The sequence below is a fragment of the Marmota flaviventris genome, chromosome 1, assembly GCF_047511675.1.
Source record: "Marmota flaviventris isolate mMarFla1 chromosome 1, mMarFla1.hap1, whole genome shotgun sequence".
Classification (NCBI taxonomy): Eukaryota; Metazoa; Chordata; class Mammalia; order Rodentia; family Sciuridae; genus Marmota; species Marmota flaviventris.
The window spans coordinates 189518969-189545620 of record NC_092498.1 but is presented as its reverse complement, the minus strand read 5'-3'; the positions used below and the strand labels follow the sequence as shown (position 1 = coordinate 189545620).

The following is a 26652-nucleotide window of genomic DNA, read 5'->3' as shown; positions in this document are numbered from 1 at the left end:
AAGAAAGAAATATTAAAGTTCTTAATACATGAAAAGATATTCAACTTTAGTTTATATTTTTCTTATTCTTATTTAAACCACGCTATCTTAAACCTTTACCATTATATTATCTAGAAAAAAGAATCAACGCCCCTGTACTGACCAGTGTGTTGGGACACAATTTGTCACTTGGCTGGTGTGTATGTGTGACTTAGGAAAAAGTACAGGAGTAAAGTTTTGCAAAATTTATCAAAATGAAATATGCTTGTATTATTTTGCATAGCAAGTCTAGCTCATTATGGTTTGGATATGAGATGTCCTGCAAAAGCTCAGGTGTGAGACAATGCAAGAAGGTTTAAAGGAGAAATGATTGGGCTATGAGAGCCTTAACCCAATCAGTGAATTAATCCCCCGATGGCATTAACTGAGTAGTAACTGAACACAGGAGGGTATGGCTGGAGAAGGTAGGTCCCTGGGAGTGTGCCTTTGGGGTATATATTTTGTATCTGGCAAGGGGAGTCTCTCTGTCTCTCTCTACTCTCTGATCATAATGTGAGCAGTTTCCCTCTGCCACATTCTTCTTCAATGATGTTCAGCCTCATCTTGAGCCCTGAGGAATGAAGTTGGTTATCTATGGATTGAGATCTCTGAACCCATGAGCCCTCAAAAAAAACTCTCCTTTCTCTACAATTGTTTTGATCAGATCTTTTAGTCACAGCAGTGAAAAAGCTGACGAAAACAAGCACACACACACACACACACACACACACATTTTTCATATAGATATGTTCACATCAATGTGGAAAAAGGTAAAAACATTAATTTTCATTTTGATGCTATTTGTAATAGTAGGGATTGAAGGAAATAATCTAGATGTTTATAAATAAGAAACTACTTGAACACTTATAAAATGTAGAGAAAAAACAAAAAGATACAGACATGATTCTTAATATATTTTGCAAAGTGTTTTTTTTTTAGAAAATATACACAATTGAAAGAATTACTTTGTTTCACATAAAATTAAGCGATTATTTTAAATAAATGGAAATAAACAGTAAATGATGAAAAACATGACAAATGCAACGGAAAATGTTTAGTATTCTTTATATAGAAAGTACTCAAACTAATAAGATTAGATCAAAGTCATTTAAAAAATGTATCTGGATAGAACTTAATTTAAGTAGCTTCAAATCAAATCTAACCTGACCACAACAATTCCATCAGGTCCTTATCAGTTTGATGGACTCAGGGTCCTCTCCACTATGCAAATGTGTCCAAAGACATTGGCCTAGTTCTAATTAGTGCACATCTTTTCTCCTTATCTTTAATGCTCAATTAAAATGGTGGCTCCCCTATATTTCTTTCTCTCCTTTATGTAGAATTGGTCAATTCTCTTTTTGCTCTTATTCTATCCCCTTTGCTATACCTCTTCCATTCCCTCAGATTGAAAATAAATTTTGAGGTCTACCTTGCATTCAAAGTCAAAATATTTAATGAATGAAAAAAAAAAAAAAACTAATTCAAATGTATGCAAGTGTAAAGGATATTGAAATATCATAAGAGAAGCTAGGCTATTAATCATATAATATTTTGTGCTTTTGAACACAGAACTACATTGGGTCATTAAGATTTTATTATTTATTTATTTTTGGTCTTACTGTAGGATGACTGGCGTTCTTTTTCATTTCAGTAGATATTGCTCTCTGTTAGGTCTTTGAGAATTGCAGCTCCTTTGCAACCACAAAAAGAAATCTAGTCTTTTGAATTAGGTACCTATGATAACCAATTTTCTAAATGGTACTGTTCAACATTAAAAATAGTATTAATAGCAAGACTTTTTTTTTCTCCAGCATTGCAGGAATTCAAGGAAACAGAATGCATCAACAGGTCCTACTCAGTTTCCAGACCTTCTTTGGCCCATTCAATGAAAAGATGCCATGCATTTGAAGAACAGGTGGAAAGAATGTGGGTCTGTCATTTTTCTAACTGGGGCTTTTCAATAATGTGCCTTTTCCCCCCCCAGACTTCCTTGTTCAACTTTATGTGCAATTCAGAAAAGCAAAAGAACATCATTATATAGCTTATCTTTTTAAAGAAAAATTGTTTCTCGAAGGGAAGTTTCTACCAATTGGTTATTTTCTGATAAAATAAAAGAATCGCTTTATTAGAACATCAGTATAAAAACCAAGTGCATGGTGTTCTGAAAGTAATGGCCAATTATTTCCACTCTTCTGAAAACTGGAATGAGGGTTGAAGTGGTCAACTTAAGGAGAAGGGCTTTGTACAGACTAAAGGAAGGAACCATTTAACCCCATATGAATATTAATATTCAGAAAATAAGAAAGAAAGTTTGTTATCCGCATTGAGAAGAGAGGGTATTGGATTTTTTGCTGATTGCTTTCCCTGTATTGTAAGTCCTTTCCAACCAAGAAAAGAACTTATAACAGCATGAAGTTAGCAACTAGGTAACACTTAGTATTTACCATGAGTCTTCCAAGAGATTTTAGTTTTTAATTTATTTTATCCATAGCCACCATTGCAGTGTTACTGCACAAAGGCTAAATAGGTTTTCTCTATTGTACCAGTGAAGAAATTGAGACACGGAGAATGTAAGTAACTTCCTTAAAGTCATTCATCTAATAAGTGGCCTAACTAAATCTTAGGATAAATCAGTCCTTTTTACTAGATCTGAATTAGAGCAATTTACATATATACTATAAACCTCAGCCTCCTTATCACAAAAATGGAACAGTGCCTTCATTTCCAAAGGTGTTTTGAAAAATAAATGGAATAAATCCATTAAAAAAAAAGAAAGAAAGAAAGGAAAGGAAAGGAATAAAATTTTCACTGATAGAATTGAAGACAAAATACAAAATATTCCTGCTGTCATTAACAATATATTTTTGGAGATATTAGTGTGAAAAGATAAAAATGAAGTAATCATATAGAAAGAATAACAAGAAAAACACTCTGTAGGCAGATAATAGACAGAAAACAAATATGCAGAAAATAGGAAATAACAAAAACCTGAAATTAATGAAGGAACTCTAAAGACAGAAATTATTTTTTCTTCAGAAGCCAACAGAGTATAAAATAATTCTACATAATCCAGGATGAATTAGTTTCTGTGCCAAACCTGAATGAGGCAGCAAGAGATTAACAATGCAAGTGAAAGAGTTTGATGAAAAATTTCTGAATGAACATGTAGCAAAGGTCAAGGGTAAAGATCTTAGTGCTATTGATAAAGGACTTCATTAAAGCACAAGGGAAAAAAGGTATAAATATTTATTGAAGCAACAGATCAAGCCAACATAAAGGTTAATTAATCCATTCCCCTGATGGTACAGGGTACTACAACCCTATGCACTACAATGACAGACTTGCAGAGAAATTTTGGAAAAGAGGATCCTTCCAGAAGACTAGAGCTGTGTTTGCAAATGATTTAAATTGGAAAAAAAAAAAGTATGTCTAATTGCTAGTTGTAGAATTGGTTGTCACAACCAACAGGATGTTTGGTGTTCCAGTACATTTATTTTATATTCTTTTTGCTTCTTTTAATTTCCATATCCCATTACTTTTTTAGAAAAATTTAATCTGGAGAAGGGAGCAATGAAATATAGAAGCCAGAATGAAAAATTATTTAAGTTTTATGGGAATGAAAAGCAGTCTTTCACTTTTGAACACTGCTCTCTACCCAAAATATAGCTTTTGAGTCATAACTTAAAATTTACAAAGAGGAACATGGTATGAGAAATATTTCCACGTGGAATCATAGTGGATGGTCTCTGCATTCACTTGACAAGCATCTACTAACTGAGTGCATTAGTAAGAGAGAATTAAGACAGCATTAAGAAATCACACTAATTTTTCTCAACTATTTTTAATTAAGTTTAGTGTCTATGTTCTAATGCCAGGTATTGGAGGAGATACAAGGATAAAAAAAAGCATAATTCTGCAATCCAGTGGGATGAGGTGAGTATACATCACTTGTTAAACAAGGTTGCTTATCACAAATGGACATACAGTATAGGGGAAAACAATTCAATGTGGAAACATAAGAATGATGGGCAGGGGAATTAGAAAAATCTGCCTGAAAGTGTAGCATTTATAATTAAGCACATTTTTTTCCTGGAAAATGAGGATAGAAGAAGATCCTGTGACTTCTGAACTGGAAGCACAAAGGTATTTTGAGAAATTGTTACAAGAAGGTTGAGATAACACAAAAGTTTTGCAGTTGTTCTAATAACACTCTGCATTTAGATGGCTATTTAGTTCTATGAAAAGTATGATCAGTGTTTATGAATCTGGGAGTCACCTCAGCAAAGTCCTGGTAAATATTTATCTGATGCCATACTTTTTCCAATTATCCCAGAAAATGGATGAACATCAACATGGACACTTAGAATTTATTGAATACCAATCTAGAATGAGATGCAGCAATTATGCATAATGCTCAATACGGAAGAGAACCCATGAAAGAGGTAGAGTTTATATAGCTTGTCCAGATAATTCCCATTGATGGTTGTAGATCATAGAACTCAACCATCAAAGTGAAATCATATTCCCAGACTAGAAAGTGGATATCAATTTTGAAGTGATTCTGATGATGCTTTATAGATACTATTAATAATGCTACTGACACATACCATATCCATTTCTGAAGCTGTACAAAAATCTCTCAGTTAATTCTAGGAACACTTTTGTAAAGGAGATATTGTTGTCAATTACTAGAGCCATTCGATCCCAGGAAGAACATGGCAACAGGCTAAATAATATGTCCAAGTTCAAAACTGAAGAAGAGACAACATCAAAATTCAAGCCAGGATTCATCTTCCTCCAAAGGCAAAATGGCAATCTCTATGGTTTGTTCTCCAATCAATTAAATTCACAGAGGAAAAAGAGGATCTCAGTCATAAAGTTTTCATAGAAAATATAGCACAAGGGCTGGGGATGTGGCTCAAGTGGTAGCGCGCTCGCCTGGCATGCATGCGGCCCGGGTTCGATCCTCAGCACCACATACAAACAAAGATGTTGTGTCCGCCAATAACTAAAAAATAAATATTTAAAAAAATTATCTGTCTCTCTCTCTCTTTAAAAAAAAAGAAAATATAGCACAAGCTGGATGGGTATTGCTCTTTTCTTTAACATTATCATCAAAGATGAACAATGCTTGTTTGGGGGATGAGAGAAATAGAGGCGTTGTCAAAAGGTGTAGACAATCATGTCTTTTCAAAGTAAATTATGTGAGAAATCTCATCTTACATTCTTTTATGTATTACATGGATTCATCCAGATAAAATTATAATTAGTTACTAAGGATGACGAGGTAAGTACTTTCCCTATTGTTATTTCAAATTGGTTGAACATATATTTAGCTTAAAGAAATTCACCATGGTGTGATTCTATAAAAGGAGATTTTACCATTTCTGAAAACAAACCAAAAAAAAAATATTTTATGTGAATAATAATAGCAGATATTATACATTTAATTGTGCATCAGTGTTTAAATTCTTGTTTCTCATTTATCAGTTATCATTTAGTATAACCAGTAAGCCTGGAAGCTCATCTTTAAGATGCTCCATATGATGAAATGCACTCAGAGTCCAGCTACAAGATGGGCACTTCTGAAATGAGCAGTGACCAAAAGAAGCAAAACAGAATAGCCCTTAAGACAACAACTCCTGAGTGATGTCTGTGGTTGGCTTTCTGGCTCTTAGACATTAAACTCTCCCCCAATTCTGGCAGATTCACATGCACCCACAAATTCACACAGTTTCAATTTCACAATGCCAGCACATACATATTCCGATAAAACATACTACTTTAATAACATGTTCACATAGTCTCTCAAACAGTGTCATTTGCTAATCAAAATGATAGTGCAAATGCAAACAATTTACTCATATAAAATTACCTGGAAGCTTGTTTGCACAAAAATAATCCTATAATTCATTGAATTCTCTTTCTTAATTCTTCGATTTAAATTAGGTTTTTAGGACATACCTGGTCTTTCAAAATAAGATTTTTTTTAATAAGAGGATCTTTTAAACTTCATCTTTATCCTATTTTTGTTAGTCTTTTCTAATATTCAGAAGAAAGACTTGAATTATACTGTATATCAGCAATTTTCAAGGTTTGTTTCTTTTTTTTTATTTTTGTCTTAGGGCCTATATTTGTTCTCAAAAATTATTCAGGCCCCACAAAACTTTGTATATAGATAGTCTTAATATATAGTATCTATCAAGATTCACCATTTGAAAAATAAATCTGAGACATTTTTAGATGCCCTTACTAAATTTTAAAGTAATAGACCAATTACATGTTAACATCAATATTTTTATATTTAAATTATTTTCAAAAACAAAATCATTATTAGAATGGCTTCACTCTATATTTTCGAAAATCTCTACAATTCCTGGCTTAGTAGAAAACAGATTCATACATCTGCTTCTATATTTCCCCCTTTACTATAATGCAAATCATGTAGTCACCAGGACACTCCACTCTATAGGTGTCAGAGAATCAGAATAAAAAAGGCAAATGATGTATTAAAGTTACTATGAAGATGTTTTTGATCTTGAAGACTGCTAGAAAAGATTTCAGGGACTTCCAAGAGTCTCTGGAACACCATTCAGCTGACAGTCTCCATGCTATTTTAAAGTGGTTGCATATAAAAATAGGCTATTATTTTTATTATTATTGTATTTAATTGATTTTAATTTTTAAAATACACAACAGCAGAATGCATTACAATTCTTATTACACATATAGAGCACATTTTTTTCATATTTTTGTATATAAAGTATGTTCACACCAATTCATGAATTTATACATGTACTTTTTCTTTTCTTTTTTTGCATTACAATTCTTATTACACATGTATAACACAATTTTTCATATCTCTGTATACAAAGTAAGTTGACACCCAATTTGTATCTTCATACATGTACTTTAGATAATGATGTCCATCACATTCCACTGACCTTGCTAATCCCCTGCCCCCTCCATTTCCCTCCCACCCTAGGTTAGTTTTAATATTTGACTTCAATGCTTGTGTATTTTAAGATGTTTTTATGTTTAAACCCAAGTTTCACATACATACATACATACATACACACACATGTATTCACCATTATTTTTTAGTGCATTTTAATTATACAAAATAATGGGGTTTGTTGTGGCATATTTGTACGTGTACATAACATATTTAGATCATATCCAATTTTGATTATTTTGGATGCACTTTTATCAAGGTGTAATGTGATTAGCTAACTCATACTATCAAACAGTGATGTGCTCACTCACGGAATATCTAATTACAATTTTGTCTTCCACTGCAAAAGTCTTACTGAAAGTTAAACTGTGTATGTGTTTACCAAGAAACCCTGTTATAGGGCTGGAGATATAGCTCAGTGGCAGAGTTCATGCTTAGCAGGTAGGAGGCCCTGGGTTTGATCCCCAGCACCAACAAAACAAATGAAGCCAGTCTGTTACACTTCTTAATTAAAAGTGTCTTTAGTATTTCCATTTCCAGTGAACCAGGGAGTTTGAGGAATTTTATATTTATGTTTGAATTCTCCCACAAACTATACTGAGGAATTCAGTTTACTTAACAGTATATTTTACAGATGAGACTTGAAAGCTCAAAATATTAATGAAAACAAACAGATCACAGATCTATTTTGGTTTCATCAGAAGCAGACCTGGAAACAAGAATGCTTGGAAACTGAATTATTAGGATGTAGTTCCAGGAAAAGCCAGTAGGGGAAGAGAAAATTAGGTTCATGGAGTGAAGGTATAAGGCAAGGGGACAGAGGTAAGAAGAGTTCCATAAAGGCTCACTGCTGAGTCCTTCAAGGGAGCTATGGAGATGGTGTAGATGACACACAGGTTGCCTTTACTGGGAATCAAAGAACTGAAATACCGCTACTTTAACCCTAACAGTCATTGTTTATGGGCTGGCCCAACCAGAGGGACACAAATTGCTAGGTCTTTGTCAATGTCATTGCTCCTCAGCAAAACAGGCTCCTGCAGGCTGAGTGCAGTATATCTAAAGACAACGATGCAGACGCTGTCTAATGGAAGTTGATCAGCACCCTGGGAACACTAACGTCTGTTCTAATAACAAACAGCTAGAAATCAACTTATATTGCTGAGCTGTTTTTCTTTAGGGTGTCTCTGTGACTCAACTATTATAACAATTTGATAGAAATCTCTAGTTCCAAATAGGTCTCATTTGTAGATCAAGAGAAAATTGTTGTGGTTTTATATGTACAGCCTCCGAATCTTCCACAGGGATAATACACTTGTGTCAAGGAACACGTTTTTAAAAATTTACTTACAGTTTAGCTTTCTTTCCTTTTTTTTTTGTTTTTTGTTTTTAAGGAAAATATCACTTACTGAATTCATAAATAAATCTTTAACCTTTCTTCAATCTTAATTTCTAAATATTGATAAATGCAAAATGCAATCCACATAAACAAAGGCTGTTGAAGGCCTCAGTTTTGGGAGTTTTTATATGTTTGTTTTAATGGTACTGGCAATTGAATACAGGAGTGCTTTAACACTGAGATTCATCCACAAATCTTTATTTTTTAAATCTTGAGTCAGAGTCTCACTAAGTTGCTGAGACTGGCTTTGAACTTACAATCCTCCTGCCTAAGCCTCCCAAGTCACTGGGATTATAGGTGTACATCACCATACCCAGACATTTTTTTAAATTTAATCACTTGAAATATAACAATCCTTGTTAAAACATAGTAATGAGTATCAATGTTTCCTCCCCCCACTATTTTAAATTCATGTCTCAAAACTAAGATCCCATAAGGAACTCAACCATTTGAAGCTTTAAGACACTGATTATTTCACAGGGCAGTAAATTGAGATGGGAACACCATTAATACTTAAAGTAAAATCATCTAAAACTTTCAGTTGATATCAACTTAAACCTTATAGGTTTTTCCAAGATCTAACACTTCTCCAATCATCAGAATTATTGAGAGCAAGTGTTAATGTTGAGACCTAAAGAAATACAATTTGCATGGAATTTAGATTTACAACTGGTACACTTTTCCTGGCATATTTTATATAATAGATGGTTTAAGTTAATGAGTTATTTATTTGAATTAAAAATACACTCATCAGGGAAACATATATCAAAACTACACTAAGATTTCATCTCATTCCAGTCAGAGTGGCAATTACAAAAAATATAAATAATAATCAATGTTTGCGAAGAAGTTTGGGAGAAAAGGTACACTCATGCATTGTTGGTGGGACTGTGAATTTGTATAATCATTCCAGAAAACAGTATGGAGATTCCTCAAAAAACTAGGAATGGAACTACCATATGACCCAGCTATCCCAGTCCTTGGTATTCATCCCAAAGGACTAAAATCATCATAGTATACTGATACAGCCACATCAATATTTATAACAGCATAATTCACAATAACCAAATTATGGAACCAGCCCTGATGCCTATCAATAGATGAACAGATTAAGAAAATGTGGTTTATATACACAATGAAGTTCTACTCAGCCATAAAGAATAAAATTATGCATTTGCCAGTAAATGCATGGAACTGGAGAACATCATGCTATGTGAACTAGTCAGACTCAGAAAGTTAATGTCTAATGTCAAATGTTTTCTCTCATATGTGGAAACTAGAGCAAAGTAATGAGAAAAAAGGAGGTGGAGATTGGATATCAAAGATGTAGGGAAGTTTAGTGGAGTAGAAGAAATCTGAGAAGGAGTGACAGGAAAAGAGAGGAAATGTGAAATGAATTTAGCAAAATTACATTATGTGCATATATAAATATATTACCATGGATTTCACCTTTATGTATATTTATAAGGCATCAATCAAAAATAATAAATAAATGAGTGAAAGGAAGATCAGTAGAGTAGAGAAAGGAAAATGGGAATAAGGAGGGGAAGAGAGTGGGGGCAGGAAAATGGGGACTGAAATGAAATAAATCAAATTCCATGAATTTGTGATTTTTGTCAAAATGAATCCAACTATTATGTGTAACTATAATTCACTAATAAAAGAAATTAAAAATGATGTGCTCTGAGGCCTAAGGACCATTCCCCCTTTATAAAAGCTCTCTATGAATGCTTAATTGTTTTCTAGTATAATTGTTTCTCTAGTATATCTTTATGAGAAGGTATAAAGAAACTAAGTTGAAATATTTAACAAGATAGGTTTTTTCTTGTTTATCATACAAGTAATACAAAGCAACTCATGAAATAGGTAAAAAGTAAAAGAAACTATGAGAGTTTTCCAGAGGCAGTTCATATGCACAGTATAAACCATTAAGAATAGTGTGGATTGGGGCTGGGGTTGTGGCTCAGTGGTAGAGTGCTCGCCTAGCATGCACGAGGCACTGGGTTCGATCCTCAGCACCACATAAATGCAAAATAAAGATATTGTGTCCACCTAAAACTTAAGAATAAACATTAAAAAAAAGAATAACGTGGGTGAAAGTAAAAGTAAAGTAAAGTAAAAGGTAAAACAAGTTCAGTGCTGATGTGTGAGTTTTCTGTTGCCCCTATAACAGATCGTTAAAAACTTCAAGTCATAAAACAAAATGGGTTTCATATCTGGGGAGAATACAATTCCTTGCTCATCTCAGCTTCTCAGGGCTCCCATACCCCTCCAACCTCAAGGAGGTGGAACAAGTCTTTTTTCACATTGTATCATTCTCATGCCTTCTACCTTTCTCTTCACTTTCAAGGTGGTGTGTGACTTACCAGGTAATCCGGGATAATTTCCCTGTTTTTCCATCTATTAGCAATATTAATTTCAGTTGAAACCTTAATACCTATTTTCCATATAAACTATTTTACAGTTTTAGGGGTTAAGAATAATGGATCTTTGAGAGGCCTACTATTATTCTGCCTACTACAAATATTTACGTACTTATTTTTTCAAATAATTATTAGTAATATTTTGTGCCAAGGATTGGTTTAGATGCCTGAAACAAAGGGCGAGGTGCAGTACTTGTATCTAAAGGGACTGAAGAGTCTTGTTGGAAAGAAAAGAAAAACAAAAGGAGAGATAAACATCAAAGATCTTTCTTAGAAAAATTTACACTCTACTGGGTCAAATGTGTCTTTGAAATATGAGAAATCTAAAAAAAAGAACATACATATGCAAATGTCCTATGAAATGTTTCTTTTTGTACTGAAAAAATGATTAAAATAATAGTAAATTAATTGATTCATCATTCATGAACTTAAAGACATGAGAAATCTGAGGAAGCAGATAATAAGATAAACAAATAATAGCTGGTTCCGAGCTTGCCTAATGAGTGTTTTCATTTATATTCCTTTTAAAATATCTCCTTCAGTTTTGTAGACTTTCATTCTAAAGACTTACATCATATACATGGTTTTGTGTGGTAAGGCAGGCTTTTTGGCAGTTACTGGGAGAGAATGGCAAGTATTCAATGCAGAATACTATCCATTTCTTTAGAAATTGGCTAGAATTTATTTCAAATCAAACCTATTAGATGAGATCATAGATTTGGAAATGTACTAAACACTTAATTATTCTGTTTGGTCTCCCTAGTTGGTATCTTAATTGGTCTGCAGCCCCTCAACCCTCTTTGCTTCTTAATAAGACTTATTCAGATAGACACTAAATGGTTTTATTGCTCATTAGTGATGCTAATGGAAGGCAAAGCCAACATGGTCTTAGTGATAAAATTAAGGCCCTATCATTTATTTGATAAGTTTTTACTGTAAAGTCTTTAATTCAGAAATTTTGGCAGACTTGAACGGTGTTACTCTTTTAGAAATAATGTTTGAAGATTATTCATGATTTTGAAGATTTATTGAAAACTTCCTCATCTCTTTTCCCCATTGCATCAATTTACAAGTACTTTAAATTATTAGATCCTGCAACAAAATGACATCCTAGAAGAATTCTGCTGCTACTCAAGGTGCTTGATGCATAACAATAGAAAAGATATGCTCAGCAAAGCATTAATAAGGTCCTACTGATAAGAACTACAAATTCTATATAATATTACAATAGGGAGCAGGGCAGTGTGGAATTTCCTCTAGGCAAGAAGCAAACATTATTCCAAAAGGGACAAAAGAATAGACCAGGAAACTCTCTTTTCTATTTATTCTCTTGATAGCCACTTTTTCAAAATGAAAAAGAAGAAAAACAAAGTGAAAGTGTAGCTCAATGACAGTACCAGTGGCAAAAAGTTAAGATACAGACAGGATTTCAATGTAATTAGGCAAGACCTTTGCCAGGAAAACAAAATTTTTCATTGCACTGGACCAGAATGAGTTCTTTAAAGAGATAATGATTAGGCCAGCAGAATAACACCTTGCAAAGCAAGCAGTCTTGGAAACATGCTTCCAAAAACTAACTGGAATATTGCTCATTTAAGTTTCCCGCTCTTCTGAACATTTAAAGTGCTCTTTTTCTCTCTTCTCATTTCTTGCTATTTAGATAGATATGTGTGTGTACAGGATTTTTTTTGAAAAAATTAAGAAAATATGGATTGACATCCCTCAAGGTTTTCCTCCATGTTAGCTGCATGTTTGTTCAGCTGGAGATATGCACACCTCCCCCACACACACCCTCGGGAAGCTCATTGTAAGAAAATACAAGTATGAAGGGCATTCACTTCATGGAATTGTACCCTCCAAAGAACATTTATTGAAGGCGTACACTGAGCTAAGCACACAGCCCATAAATCTACAAAACATGGAAATGATCATGGTTTGGAAAAGTCAGAATCAGGGAAGATTAAAAAAAGTTACTTCACTATCGTTGACACTTTTTAACCTGCTCCTATGATTAGAATTTCAGGAGCATCAGTGTGTGAGATTAAGTCATGTAGTCTCAAGAATTATTGAAAAACCTTCCCATATTATAATCAGAAGCCTCCAATTACTCAGCTAAAGATCACTTGCACTTTACTTCACCCAACCACAGGCATGCACGAGTTCATATTTAACAAAGACCACACTTCAACAGTTACCTTTGCGGTAATGGTAATTCCCTATGTCTGGACATCTTCGCTAGCACTGTGACTGCTTTACATCCCTTGAATTTTCATCAACCATCCACTTCTTTATGTCAACTCTACTAAATCCAGTCATGCCACTACTGGTGTTTTTTTTTTTTTTTTTTTTTTTTTTGTCTTTTTTCATATGTTTCTTGTTAACTGCAACCTTCATCAACCCAAAGCCATGAATACAGGATACTCTAGTCCAGGAAATTCACTTCGCTCCTTTAGCTGGGTCTCCCTTCCTCTAGACCAAAAGTTCTGAGTCAAAAAGGGATTCCCCAATGTAATTATTAAAACTCAACTTTAATTTCCATTCTCTAAAAGCAGAGTCTAGGACAAAGTAGCTCAATTAGGAGCTGAAACCAGAATATGGATATGATGGAAAAGAGAAAGAAAGGCAGGGAAGAAAGATAAGTCAAGAAAGGATGCCCTCATCAGTATATTGCTACTATGGGTAAGAGCCCAAGGAACTATGGAGATCATGACTCAGACTTGACCATCAAAAGGAGGATAGGCTGGATGTCATCCACTGATTCCCACTGATGGAAGGTTTCCCCAAAGTCTACAGAAGACCTGGGGTGGTTGAGTGGACATTTCTAGATTTTTCGTGAGAAGTAAAAGCAAAAATATTAGGTATGAAGCCAAGGTAAAATGCTTTAAGGACACACAAAGACTGTCTTCGCTAAAGCTGAAATCACAATAGCATGGGACACAAAATCTATTTCAATTATTTCTAGTCTCCTGAAGATGAATCTCTGTCCCCTTTATATCTAGAGTCCTAGATGTTTACCTTCACAAAACCATATGTGGCTCCACAGGAAGGTTGAGATCAAAGGTTGATTGACCAGATATGTTTTCATAGAATTCACACTGATTCAATAATGTCACTAGCCATAGAGTTTTCTGGCTGCTCTATGAAGTTCATTAATATTCTAATTGTGCTTTCTCCACCATAAAAAGGAATTATTGGTTTGATACACAGAAATCATCTAGAAGGCATCACTAACATAAATATGAGAGGTATGACAAAAAGTTGCACTTAAATATTACCAAAGTCCCTTTACTGAGGAGAAATCCAAAATGATATCTGATTGGGGACTGTAGTGTTTACAAAGTATGTTATACAAATGAGATTTTAGTTTCACAAAGATGAAATACTTAAAGTTGGATACTGTTTCACCTGAGCAAGACAGTAAGGATTTTTTTTTGCCTAAATAAACCAAAGTATTTTTCTATTTATTACCTGCCTCTCAACATTAGGTGCATCTGTGGACTTAACAGACTGGCATAACTGAAGACACACAAATTAGGACTTTCTTCAACATTTCCAACTCCTAAAAATTCTGAGTGAATGTGAGGCATGGTAGTGCGTGCCTATAATTATTCCCAGCAATTCAGGAGGCTGAGGCAGGAGGATCACATGTTCAAAGCCAGCCTCAGAAATTTAGTGAGGCCCGAAGCAACTTAGCAAGACCCTTTCTCTAAGTAAAATATGAAAAAGGTCTGGGAATTTTATTTAGTGATTAAACATCCCTGGGTTCAATACTTGGTATCCCTCCCCAAAGAAAATTATAATTGAAAAACCAATTACTCAAATGTTCATATTTTTCAATATCCTTTTCAATATAAGTAGCATTTAAATAAGTTGTGAATATTTTATTCTGGGAGGAGTTTTACATTTAAACAAATATTTCTTCTCTCTTTTTTTTTAAATTATTGTATTATAAATATATTTCCTTGCATGCTCTCATAAAGTATATGCATATATATAAATATATATATATACATTAAATGTAATACACACACACATATATATACACACACATATACATCTACAATTCCATTTTTATTTGCATCAACACAAAATAGTAAAATTACTATGGTCAAGCATCAGAAGGCACATAAGTTTTATTTTATTTATTATAAAAAAACATGTTCTCTAGTACTTCAATATTTGTTTAAATTTCTGTTGGTAACAGATCTGTTACATTTGAAAAGGACCTATAATGGTAAGCTTCCTCTCAAACCTTCCCTACCTCTTGGGGTTAATTGGGATGAGAAACAATTATCTAAAAATGAGAAAGTCCTATCAGAAGTGGATTATTCCATTTTCTTCAGGAAACATTCTTTTACTGATAGGAACATGTGCTTACAGGCAAACATCTAGTCTGAGAGCACACCATGATTTATTTTTCTATAAGCCAGGCTGCATGTTCTGTTCATCAATACATGTCCTTACATGTGGAAGCCTTTTCCGCATGGTGCATTGCTGTGCTCCGGGGGCTCTTTGAAAGTGAGCCTTTCAAGTTCATGCCCTACAGATCCCTGAAGTGTCTGGGAACTTACCCTTTGCTTTTGCCAGATATTTGAAATTGGAACGCTTTGGGGCTGCACAACATTGCTGTGCGATTCATTACAGGACAAAGAAATGTCTGGGGTTAGGCAGGCAAGCAACTAATGATCCTTCATTTTGTCCAGAAAGCATCAAGATCGATATGTAGGACATGCAACATTTATGGAACACTGTGTTTTCTTTTTTTTTCTCTAGGGGAGGGAGAATATACTGGATGATCTTTTTCTGCAGATGGCAACAACACTCAAATGATTGACACTGTTTAACACCTGCCTCTATAGCCTCTCCTTCTTACCTGCTCATAGCAACACTGGTGCCTGATTTTGTTAACTTCCTGTATCAACTACGCTCCTACTCAAAGTTTGATTTCTGGCATTGATATTTAGCTTCACTATTCCAGGTAATGAAAACCTAGGAATAACATTATAATCTAAAGTAAACAAGGTGGGTTTGGGGAGATGCTAAGAGGCATTAATGATTCATGTTATACTCATTAAAATTAGATATTTTATGAATAAATTGGAGGAGTCCAGAGGGAAAGCAAGATCCAAAAGAAGGTATATATAAAATTCCCTCCTAGCTCACATTATCTATCAGGAATGAAAACTCCATATCAACATGAATCATGTTTAAAGAGAAAGTTATTTTCATGATGATTCAAATAAAAATGGTGCCAGCAACATAAATGTGGTCAATGTTTTATGTCCTTGCAAATGTCCTAAACTATGAAATGTTAGGATTTGAAATTCAAAGACAATGGCACAGTGGTGCACCCCTGTAATCCTAGTGGCTCAGGAGGCTGAGGCAGGATGATTGCAAGTTCAAAGCCAGCCTTGCCAACATAGCAAGGTCCTAAGCAATTTTGGGAGACCCTGTTTCAAAATAAAATATAAAAAGGGTTGGGGATGCAGCTCAGTGTTTAAGTGCCCCCTGGGTTCAATCCTGGGTACCAAGAAAATAAAGAGAAAGAAACAAACAAACAAAGAGACAAAGAAAAGAAGAAGAAATTAATTAAAGGCAAAATGTCAAAGTTTTGGGTTGAAGTAGTTATTTTTCTCTTTATTTTATAAAAATGGCACCCTAGGAAATTTGAAAACTATATGTTCATCTCAGGAAAATAATTAGCTTCACATATCCTGGGGGAATAATCATTATTTTCTTGAGCAACAGACATAAAAATGGCATTGTATTTGCTCAATAGCACATGCAGTATTTCCCCAATACCTTCATAAATGGAGAGGTCAGCAAGGGAATATGGTACCCATTGCTTGGTACTTGCTTGGAGTAAGATTAAAAGCAGAGCTTTTAAAAAGAACCTAACTTATTTTGCATGTAATCTTTTGACACCAGACTTGGTGCCTGAGAATCTCAGGCCATTACTGGATCACTGTGGGTCCTCATTTACTCGGTCTTAAAGTCCTGCATGAAAATCATCAATGTGCAGTTCTGAAAAATCATCAGTTTCTGAACTCAAGCATGCTAAATTTTGGTAGTGCAGTATACTGAGCCTTTTCAGATTTTATTGATTTCTATTTTTGTTTTAGGTAGACCAAATCAATTAATGTTGGTTTTAATTAGTACAATCGCAAGCAAGGACAAGCTCACTAAAATACTGTATTGAAATTGGTTAGGAAAATGGTCACTTTAAAAAATAAGTCAAAGGACTATCCCCAGCTATCAGGACTAGTGATATTCCTTTTTCTGTCTTCAAGATGGAATAAAAATTTGGATTAAGATATGAATTTCTGAAAATAAGATTTCAATGATATCTAACAAAATAAGCATTGAGGATGAGTAAAGACAGATAACACAAACAAATTTGATTATACCAGGCCTCACATAGAAATGATACCAGTAAAGATTTTACTACTGAACCTTTAAAAATACCCATATCTTACCTTATGTCCTCTTTTATTTCACATATATTTACATATCAATGATTAAGTATTTTTAATTACCATCTGAAACTTCTATTAAACTAATTGACTTCCAAAGTGATACATAAACAAGCAAATTTGAGAATAGATGCTGATCAATATTATATGTTCAATTCTATTATATTGAGTGCAAAGCTCATAAACTATATCTCTAAGAGTTTTATAATTGAGTATCATTTTTTTTCTTATTCCCATGAGATCTAAGTGAAGAGAAACTTATAACCAAATTCCTGCTATTCACAATGTTTCCATTGGGTGTAGCTATGATATTAGATAGGTTAATGTCACAGTCTGTGTATTCAAGAAGGACGCCCGGACATTTGAGGATTTGCAGTGACATTCTTTGTCTTAAGCATTAAATTGCATTAGTCAACTGTATGCTCTATGGGGAAAACCAAACAAAACATTTTAAAATCAATTGGGTCAAGAAGGATTTCAATGTCTTTTTTTCCAAAACGATGAAATCTAAAAAGTAAAATACCCATGTTAAAATTTAATCAACAATAATTTCCACATAGTTTTCTTGCTTTTAAATTTCTTACAAAACAATATAACTCATACCTAGTTTGAATGCCTGCTGCATAAACAGGCATCTGTTGTATCAACTGGGATAAATAAGAGGAAAATCCACTAACAATGCCATTCCTTGATTCAATGACAGGTCTGAGCAGAGTGTCTTAAAATATCTGTTTATGCTAAACGGGGGAAAAAAAAGTATTTCTCCTAAAATGCAAGGGCAGCTTACATGCTGAGATGAAAACTGCTAACTCCTCTCTTAACAACACCATATGTCTCCAATTGGAGCATAATGCAGTCGGTTCTCGAGGGGATGTTATGCATGGGAGATAACCAGATCAAGGCACAGTCTCTGCTGTATGTTCACTCACTGATTTACCGGTCATCAGCTACTTTGGGTCTTCCACATCACCCAGTGTCAGTGTGAAGGGTCGTCTTGCTTTTCTGACCACCCACCCACCCACCCACTAAATCATAAACAAAACAAAAACAAAACAACTCCTGACTCTTCCACAAGAACATTTTTTTTTTTGCCCACATTTCCCTTCTCTATAACCTTGAGCTATTTTAAGGAACTAAAATACGTGTCCACCCCATATTCTTTAAGGAGCTTTAACACTGCATTGTGGCACAAACACTTTTGAAATCAAGCTTAGTTTTCCTTCCTGAGAATCATCATACTGTAAAAAGCAAAAAACAAACAAACAAAACCCCCAAACAAACAACAACAACAGCAGCAAAAAAACATTCATCACAAAAATAGTTCTTATTGGAATTTTTCCCAGTTTAACCCTTCAGTCTTTTAAGTTTTTATGCATTAGTGAAACTACATTTTTTAAATTAACTTACCTATTATCAAATACTTTACATGTAACTTGCTGCCAGATTAATATCAAGTTGAGGCATTTATAATACTGATACACATGGTATATTTGACTTTTCTTATGCTGAATATAACTCCTGAGAGCATGAAGTTATATCTTTTATTATAACATTTGTAGAACCTTTGCCTAAAAATTCCCCCTATAAAATGCCATGGGGTAGTCTAATTTGGAACTTCTCCAATTATCTCTAATGAATGGATAGTATTTTTTTCAAAAGTTTCGGTCTGTCAGTAATCGATATTTTTATAAAATATAAAATTTGGCATTTAGAATTTTTGACAGTGTCAAATTGCCATAAATGTTTCTGATTGCTTACTTTCCTTTCTGTACTTTTCTTGTCATGGACTTCTAGGAAATGCTTGGAGACGGGCATCAATCTGTGGACTCCACTGTGAATATCACTGTTTAATATTTTATAAACTACAAACTACAAGGTGTCAACATTAATGATAAGAGTTATAACCTTCCCTAATGTTTTAAGCGCACTCTTTTTGTTAATGAACTTTGCTGTGTTTTTCTTCTATTTTACTTTAGCCAAGAAAATATTCAGATAAAAGGCCAAAGAAGATACACTAAGAAACTTTTGAGAAAGATGAGTTAGTGTGTAGTACTTCATAGTGGAATAGGGAGAGGGAGCATGGGAGGAATAGATGAACTCTACATAGGGCAGAGGGGTTAGAGGGGAAGGGAGGTGGCATGGGGTTATAAATAATGGCAGAATGTGATGATCATTATTATCCAAAGTACATGTATGAAGACACAAATTGGGGTAAATATACCTTGTATACAACCAGAGATGTGAAAAAATGTGCAGTTTATGTGTAATAAGAATTGTAATGCATTCTGCTGTCATATATAAATAAAAAAATAATAATACACAGTCATGCCACTCCACTGAGCCTCAGGATGCTAAAGCTAGAAGATTGAGAGTTTAATGTCAGCCTCAGCAAAAGCAAGACACTAAGCAACTCAGTGAGACCCTGTATCTAAATAAAATACAAAATAGGGTTGGGGATGTGGATTAGTGGTTAAGTACCCCTGAGTTCAACCCCCAGTACCCTTCCCCCCAACAAATGCAGATTTATAAAAGCAAAGTTTTTCTTTCCAGTGACCAGTGAAGGGCCTTACCACATAATCATTTTAAAAATAGCAATAGGCTTTATTAATGACATTTCTTACCTGGGATGCCTGGTGGTGTTTTCAGATATTTTCCATTAAAATGTTGAATTACCACTTCACATTTTTCAGTAGACTCCATTCTGGCAAAAGAAAGTAAACAGGGGATCATATACTTTTGTCAAGTTTTGTGTATGTGTATATATATATCAGAGACAGGTGGGAGGAGATAGAGAATAAAGGGAGGAAGGAAAGAAATTAGAAAAGGAAAACAAAAGGCAATGGAAAGGTTTGAGAAATTTACTCTTATTGTCAACTTTTGCCGTGACTGTGATGACCAGGCTGATAAAGAACATCACAAAGCTATCATTTTTGTTCAAAGTATCATTCCCTGTAGTGAAAATTGCCCATGTGGATGGCTCTCTGCTGGAGCTTCACCCAGAGGAAGCCCAGAGACATTATCTTACTTAATTCACACAAGAATGTTTGGCAACTGAAAACATTCCATAATTGCCTACCGAGTGAATGAATTAGCCAATCTGAAAGGTAGGTCATGTCAACAAGGGCACTCAGGCTTGAAGACATGAACTATTTTTCTAATAAGTGGTAGAATCAGTATTTGAATGGATCGCTATCCAACACTAAAGTCTATTCTATAACTGCGAAGCCATACCACAGATGGATTCACCAACCAAGGTGAGGAGACGTGTCTTATTTAAACAGCTCTTAGCATACAGCAGTGACTAACACAGCTAGTCACATCAGCACCATGACACTTTTGTTGAAGACATACTATGTGAAAGACACCCAAAGAGAGTTATTTGGGGTGCTGCATGTGGGAAAAGGATAGAAATACAACAACCTCAGATCTTGTACTTTTCTTAATTTTGAAATTTGGACGATCACCTCCTTTATCTTTTTAGTACTAGAATTCCAATATTCCTGAACTGGGAGCTCTCATGCAGAATTTGGGCATCTCACATACAATTAAAGGAATGAATGTTTTGAACCATTCCACCATAATTTCGATTTTGGCAGTGTTGACATGTCTTAAGTACTGAAGCATTCGTAACAATTTTTAAATAATGAATTATATCTGCATCTTGTTTTATAAAATTAAATGGAGAAGATAAAAATTAAAAGTTGATTCTAATGAAAGGAAATTAAGTCCTACAAAAATAAACTAGAGGCAAAAATAAGCTTAAGAAACAGCACGCATATTCATGAAAAAAAGATGTGCATGAAATGTGTGAAATTTGTCCAAAAGGCAAAGTATAATTTTAGATTTTCTGCTATGTTATTAATATGAACATTCTTGCAATGGCTACCATCAATACAAGTTGTCAAACATTCCTACATTTAAATTTTATGTGTGTTTTCAGAAACTTAATACATGACCATATTACATGTAGGGGAAACAAGATAAGAAAAAAAATATGTTAACAATTGCCAAATAAATAATACATATTTATTGTTGCTACAAGAATTTAAGTATGAGAACAACCTCAAAACCCAGGAAAATGCTGAGAAGTAGGCACAAAGGCAGAAAAGGCCTTTGGATAACTTAGTTAACACATGGACTGAGCTGGGCAGGGAGAGGTCTGGGTCCCTCTGTACAATGAGGCAGAGGGAGCCAGCCACACAGCTGAGTGGAAAGTTCAACTGAAGATTTAAAGACAGACTGAGAGATATAAACAGGGTATCTGTAAGACCTGGTGAACAAAGTTAAAAATCATATCAGAAACTCCACTAGAGAGCTGTAATTATTTCCTGCCAAATCTTTAAAGTTTGTTTTCAGGTGTACATTCCTGTGATTCATGAGATGAAATCTTCCTATATTGCTACACATGGCAAATCCCTACCACCAACCAGGTCCAACTTCATGGGCATGATACCTGTATCCTTCCTTACACAGAGCCCTCCCGTAGAACAGCATGCATTTGATTGAAAGCTCTGCTATCACCATCTTAAAATTCTTGATAATTTTTTTTGTTTTGTTTTAATAAGGGGCTCCACGTCATCATTTTTTCACTGGGCCTCATGAATTATGTTGTTGATCTGGCTATTAATGCAAGAAACCAATTTGAGGTCAATAGGTCAGTATTCATATTATCAAATGACACAAAAAGATCCACATAAATGTTATTTGGGGAAAATCTTAAGATTGAGTTGATGTATACATAAAAATATGTAAGCATCATAGTATAAAGTTTTAATAAAGAAGAGTAAAGATAGCATTTTGCAAATCAAAAGCTATTTCATAATAGAGATAAGATGAATCTTTGCTTATTCCAAACATTAGGGCCAGCTAAATATAATTTGCCCAACTCTTTTAAGTTGTCTTTCCAGTGGAATGTTTTATTATAAGTCTTCCAATGTGTTCAGATTTTTTTCCTTTTTTTTTTTTCTTTTTGTAAGTAGGAAGCTTCCATTTCTAAGAACAAATGAATTCTAACTGTGTTCTGTCTTCCCACAGGATCTACTATCTATTGTCTCAGGGAAAATAACCTTTCCTCCTAGCAGAGACATGAATGGGAGAGGAAATGTAAGCCCTTAATTACTACAGATGTTACTTTATGGAATTTTTATTCTAGGAGAGCTACAGAATGAAAAGCCTATGCCCTAGAGCCCCCTCCCTGCTCAATCTCTCTCTGGGTACTCATCCAGCTAAAAGGCAGTTAAGACTCTAAAACTTGCTTGCAGAAGTCCTCAAATCAAATCCTTTCTCTTTGCCTTAAAATGACATGGAATTCTAAAAGAAGACCCAATCTAGATGGGGTTAGTGTTAAGTTGATTTTACATTATGTGTTTTAGGGGACACAGAGGAAGCTAAGAAAGAAACTCAGGTGGCTAGCCCCTTCATTCCACCCACCTACAATATTTCAGTGGTTTGAAAGCTTCAAGTCTTCCCATCTGAATTCTAAATATGATCATCTTTTCTTAAAGCTGTTTTACAGCCATATCAGGCTGGATGGGGGCTGTTTCTATGAACACAAAGACAGCAGCATAGATTGTTCACTTTGGGTTCATTCAGATTTAACTAAGTGAAGTCTGCTGTGAGCCTTTAGAGACTCTCTTCTCTGAAAGAACAAATGCAATAAAATTCTGTTTTCTGTAGCTGCCGGCATTTAGTGTCAAACCATGTTATGCTGCACCATCCAGGAGTGACAATTTCATTTTAATGCATGGGGCACATTTTAACAAGGCCACTCCCAGCAAAGATGGCAATAAAGGAGTGGCCAAGGGGGAAAGGTTCAGTAGTCCTTATGCATTTTATGTGGAAACAGAACAAAAGTGGAGCCCAGAGAGGTGGGACTGGGGTCCGTAGCAGCCTGTATTTGAATAACCATCTCAGGAAGAATGTGCCCATTTTCTTCTCAAGTTCCACAATTAAGGGCTCTGAAATGCCAGCTCGGGCTATCTGAAATCTGGCACACGCTTCAGTTGTAACTGACACTAGCATTATCAAGTGAGCCTGAAAGACAGCACACCAGATGCAGCTTCCTTTGCATGTGCCTTTCAGATGGGCCACTGAATCACTACAAGTGCATCTATTCTTCCTAGGCGCTACCTGAGCCCTCTCACATCCCTCAGAACAGCTCAGAGTGCCAGGCCAACCATTCACCTGACAATACATTAATTGGGCTCTTAGAAGGCTCCAGTCATTGTATAAAAGATTCAGGGTTTTCTGTTAGGTCGGATTTTTAAATATAAATATACATTAAAGGTCCTGTTTGACATACTTTCTTGTCTGAGTGCCTAAGAATGGCTGGTTTCAGTCATTTGAAATGTACCATAGAATTGTGCCACTCTCCTGCCCCCAGCCGCCCCTTTTTTTAAACAACAGCTAAGAGGAGCTGATTTCACAGCCAATACAATTCCCACAGGCAAATTACCTCAGATGAGAGCCTGATCCAATATTAGTAGCATGTTCTATGTCAGACTTAACACACAGAGGTGGAAAAAGTATTTTGCAAACCATTTGCAGCCTATCTATCTCACCTCAACAGCGAATCTCTTGGTTTATGATCTTTAAAGCTGTTAGTTTTATTAAACATGTATTTAAAACAAATCCACTCTGTCATTTATTATGGTTAATTAGAGGCTTCCACTATTGTGAAATGTTTGTGGTTTTGCAATCACAGGCTCTGTACAAATTATTGGCAAACTTAGAACATCCAATGTTGAAAGCCAAGCCTCCTCATTTCCGGTAAGATTTACACAAAGAGTCAACATTAAAAAGATTTTTTTTAAGTACTAAAATGTGCACTCCTAATATTTCATAAACAAATTATGTCATTTTTAGTTCAGCATCCCCAGTGAGTACTAGAGACAAAAGATGAATGGAGGAGTTGAATTTTCTTCTTAGATTTTGCAATTTGTTTTCTTCCTGTCTGATGTCTAATATTCCTAGGATACAAGCATTACAGATGTCACATGGAAAAGTAAAGGGACTGCCCTGCTATCCTCTTTTGTGTATACTTGGACATCTTGGAGATGTCTTGCTCAGTATATAATGCATTGCCTCTTAGGAAATCCAACTATGGATAGTATTTGACTAATGAAACCCCTCTCCAGAGTTTTTGGAATCATTTAATTTTAGGAATGGAAATGGCCTCAGATAGACTTCTTCATTGTACAAATGAAGAAATCAACACTGGAACACTGTGATTGGCTTCCCTAAAGACTCATTAGTGTATGGTCCTGGAAGAGGACCTTTGCCTCTTGACTCAATTCAGACAGCTTATTTAAAAGAATTGAAGATCACTGCTTGCCAGTCATCCCTCTGGATTTCCTATACTGACTTGTCCACTTCAAACTGCCAGAAGCTGAATGAGACCTGCTATCTCTTATCCACTGGCCACTATTAATTAGAGCAATCATTTAAAAACATGGTGATAAACCATGATATGACGAGAAAGCCACTTCATCCCAATAGCATTCTTTCTAGAAATCCATATGTAATATAGGTCCTATCATGATAAAAATATCAAAAAATATATCTGGAAGAATTCTCCAGGTTACAAAATCAGTACTATTCAAGGAGAACAAGGAAATCTGAGAAAATCCCAAAGACCAGAGTAGGCTGGTGAGACAGGACAACTGAACTAACATGGTATCCTTGATTGGACTCTGGACCAAAAGGAGAATATTATTAGAAAACTTGGTGACATCCAAATAGAGTCTGTTATTAACAATAATATGCCAATGTCAGTTTCCTAATTTTTTTGAGGGGGGGAATACTAGAGATTGAACTCAGGGGAACTCAACTACTAAGCCACATCCCCAGCCCTGTATTGTACTCTGTTTAGAGACACGGTCTCACTGAGTTGCTTAGCTCCTTGCTTTCACTGAGGCTGGCTTTGAACTGGAGATTCTCATGCCTCAGCCTCCCAAGTCGCTGGGATTACAGGCGTGTGACATAATGCCCAGCCCACTTTTCTAATTTTGGCAAATTAAATGTGCCATGGTAATGTAAGGTGTCAACAATAGGGGAAATTGATGTGCAGTATGGGAGAAATCTGTATTATCTTTACAAGTTTTCTATAAATGTGAACTTATTCCAAAACAAAAAAAAAAAATTTTTTTTAAGAAAATCACTAACAAAAAACAAATAACCCGATCAGTAAATGGGCCAATGAATTGAACAGACATTTCTCAGAAGATGATATACAATCAATCAACAAATATATGAAAAAAATGTTCAACATCTCTAGCAATTAGAGAAATGCAAATCAAAACTACTCTAAGATTTCATCTCATTCTAGTCAGAATGGCAGCTCTTAAGAATACAAACAACAATAAGTGTTGGCGAGGATGTGGGGAAAAAGGTACACTAATATATTGCTGGTGAGACTGCAAATTGGTGCAACCAATATGGAAAGCAGTATGGAGATTCCTTGGAAAACCGGGAATGGAACCACCATTTGACCCAGCTATCCCTCTCCTCAGTCTATACTCAACTTAAAAACAGCATACTACAGGGACATAGCCACATCAATGTTTATAGCTGCACAATTCACAATAACTAAACTGTGGAACCAACCTAGATGCCTGTCAGTTGATAAATGGATAATAAAAATGTGGTATATGCACACAGTGGAATACTAATCAGCATTAAAAAGAAAATAAAATCATGACATTTGCAGGTAAATGGATGAAGCTGGAGAATATAATGCTAAGTGAAGTTAGCCAATTCCCAAAACCCAAAGTCGAATGTTTTCTCTGATATAAGGATGCTGATTCATAATGGGGTTGGGGGGATCATAGGTGGATTAGATAAACTCTAGATAGAGCAAAGGGGAGGGAGGAAAAAGAAAGGGGTATGGGGGTAAGAAAGATATGGAATGAGATATGCATCATTACCCTAAGTACATGTATGAAGACACAAATGGTGAGACTCTACTTTGTGTACAACCAGAGATGTGAAAAATTGTGCTCTATATGTGTAATATGAATTGTAATTCATTCTGCTATCAAACATAACAAATTAGAATAAAAAAATAGAAAGCACATAAACATCTAAAAAACCCCATTTAAACAATCAGGAAACCATGTTGAAAATTTCCAGTGTCTTGGGCTGACCCAGGAGGTTCTGACACAATTGCTTGGCTTGAAGTCCAGGCATGAAGTTTTCAAAGTTGACCAGGTGATTGATTCTGTGTGCAACCATGGTTAGAAACTATCGTTCTGGAGTTCTATGTCAGATATCACAGACTGGAAACCGTGAGACAAATCCTTTTAATAGGTATCCTTTGTTTGGACTGCAAAGCCCTTTTGGAAAATCTGAAAGAATTGGGAATGCTTAGAAATCGGGTGTCTTCACATG

At 35.0% G+C, this 26652-nt stretch overlaps 1 protein-coding gene across 20 annotated transcripts in view; it reads right to left on the bottom strand.

Annotated features, from left to right (window-relative positions):
• The window catches only part of Rbms3 (RNA binding motif single stranded interacting protein 3), a 1055032-nt gene that overhangs the window by 223246 nt on the left and 805134 nt on the right, over window positions 1-26652 (bottom strand). For all 20 annotated transcript variants that reach the window (XM_071619646.1, XM_071619615.1, XM_071619630.1 and 17 more), the window contains one exon: window positions 19887-19966. In XM_071619646.1, coding sequence (XP_071475747.1) covers window positions 19887-19966 — 80 coding nt within the window. The remainder of the gene's footprint in view (window positions 1-19886; window positions 19967-26652) is intronic.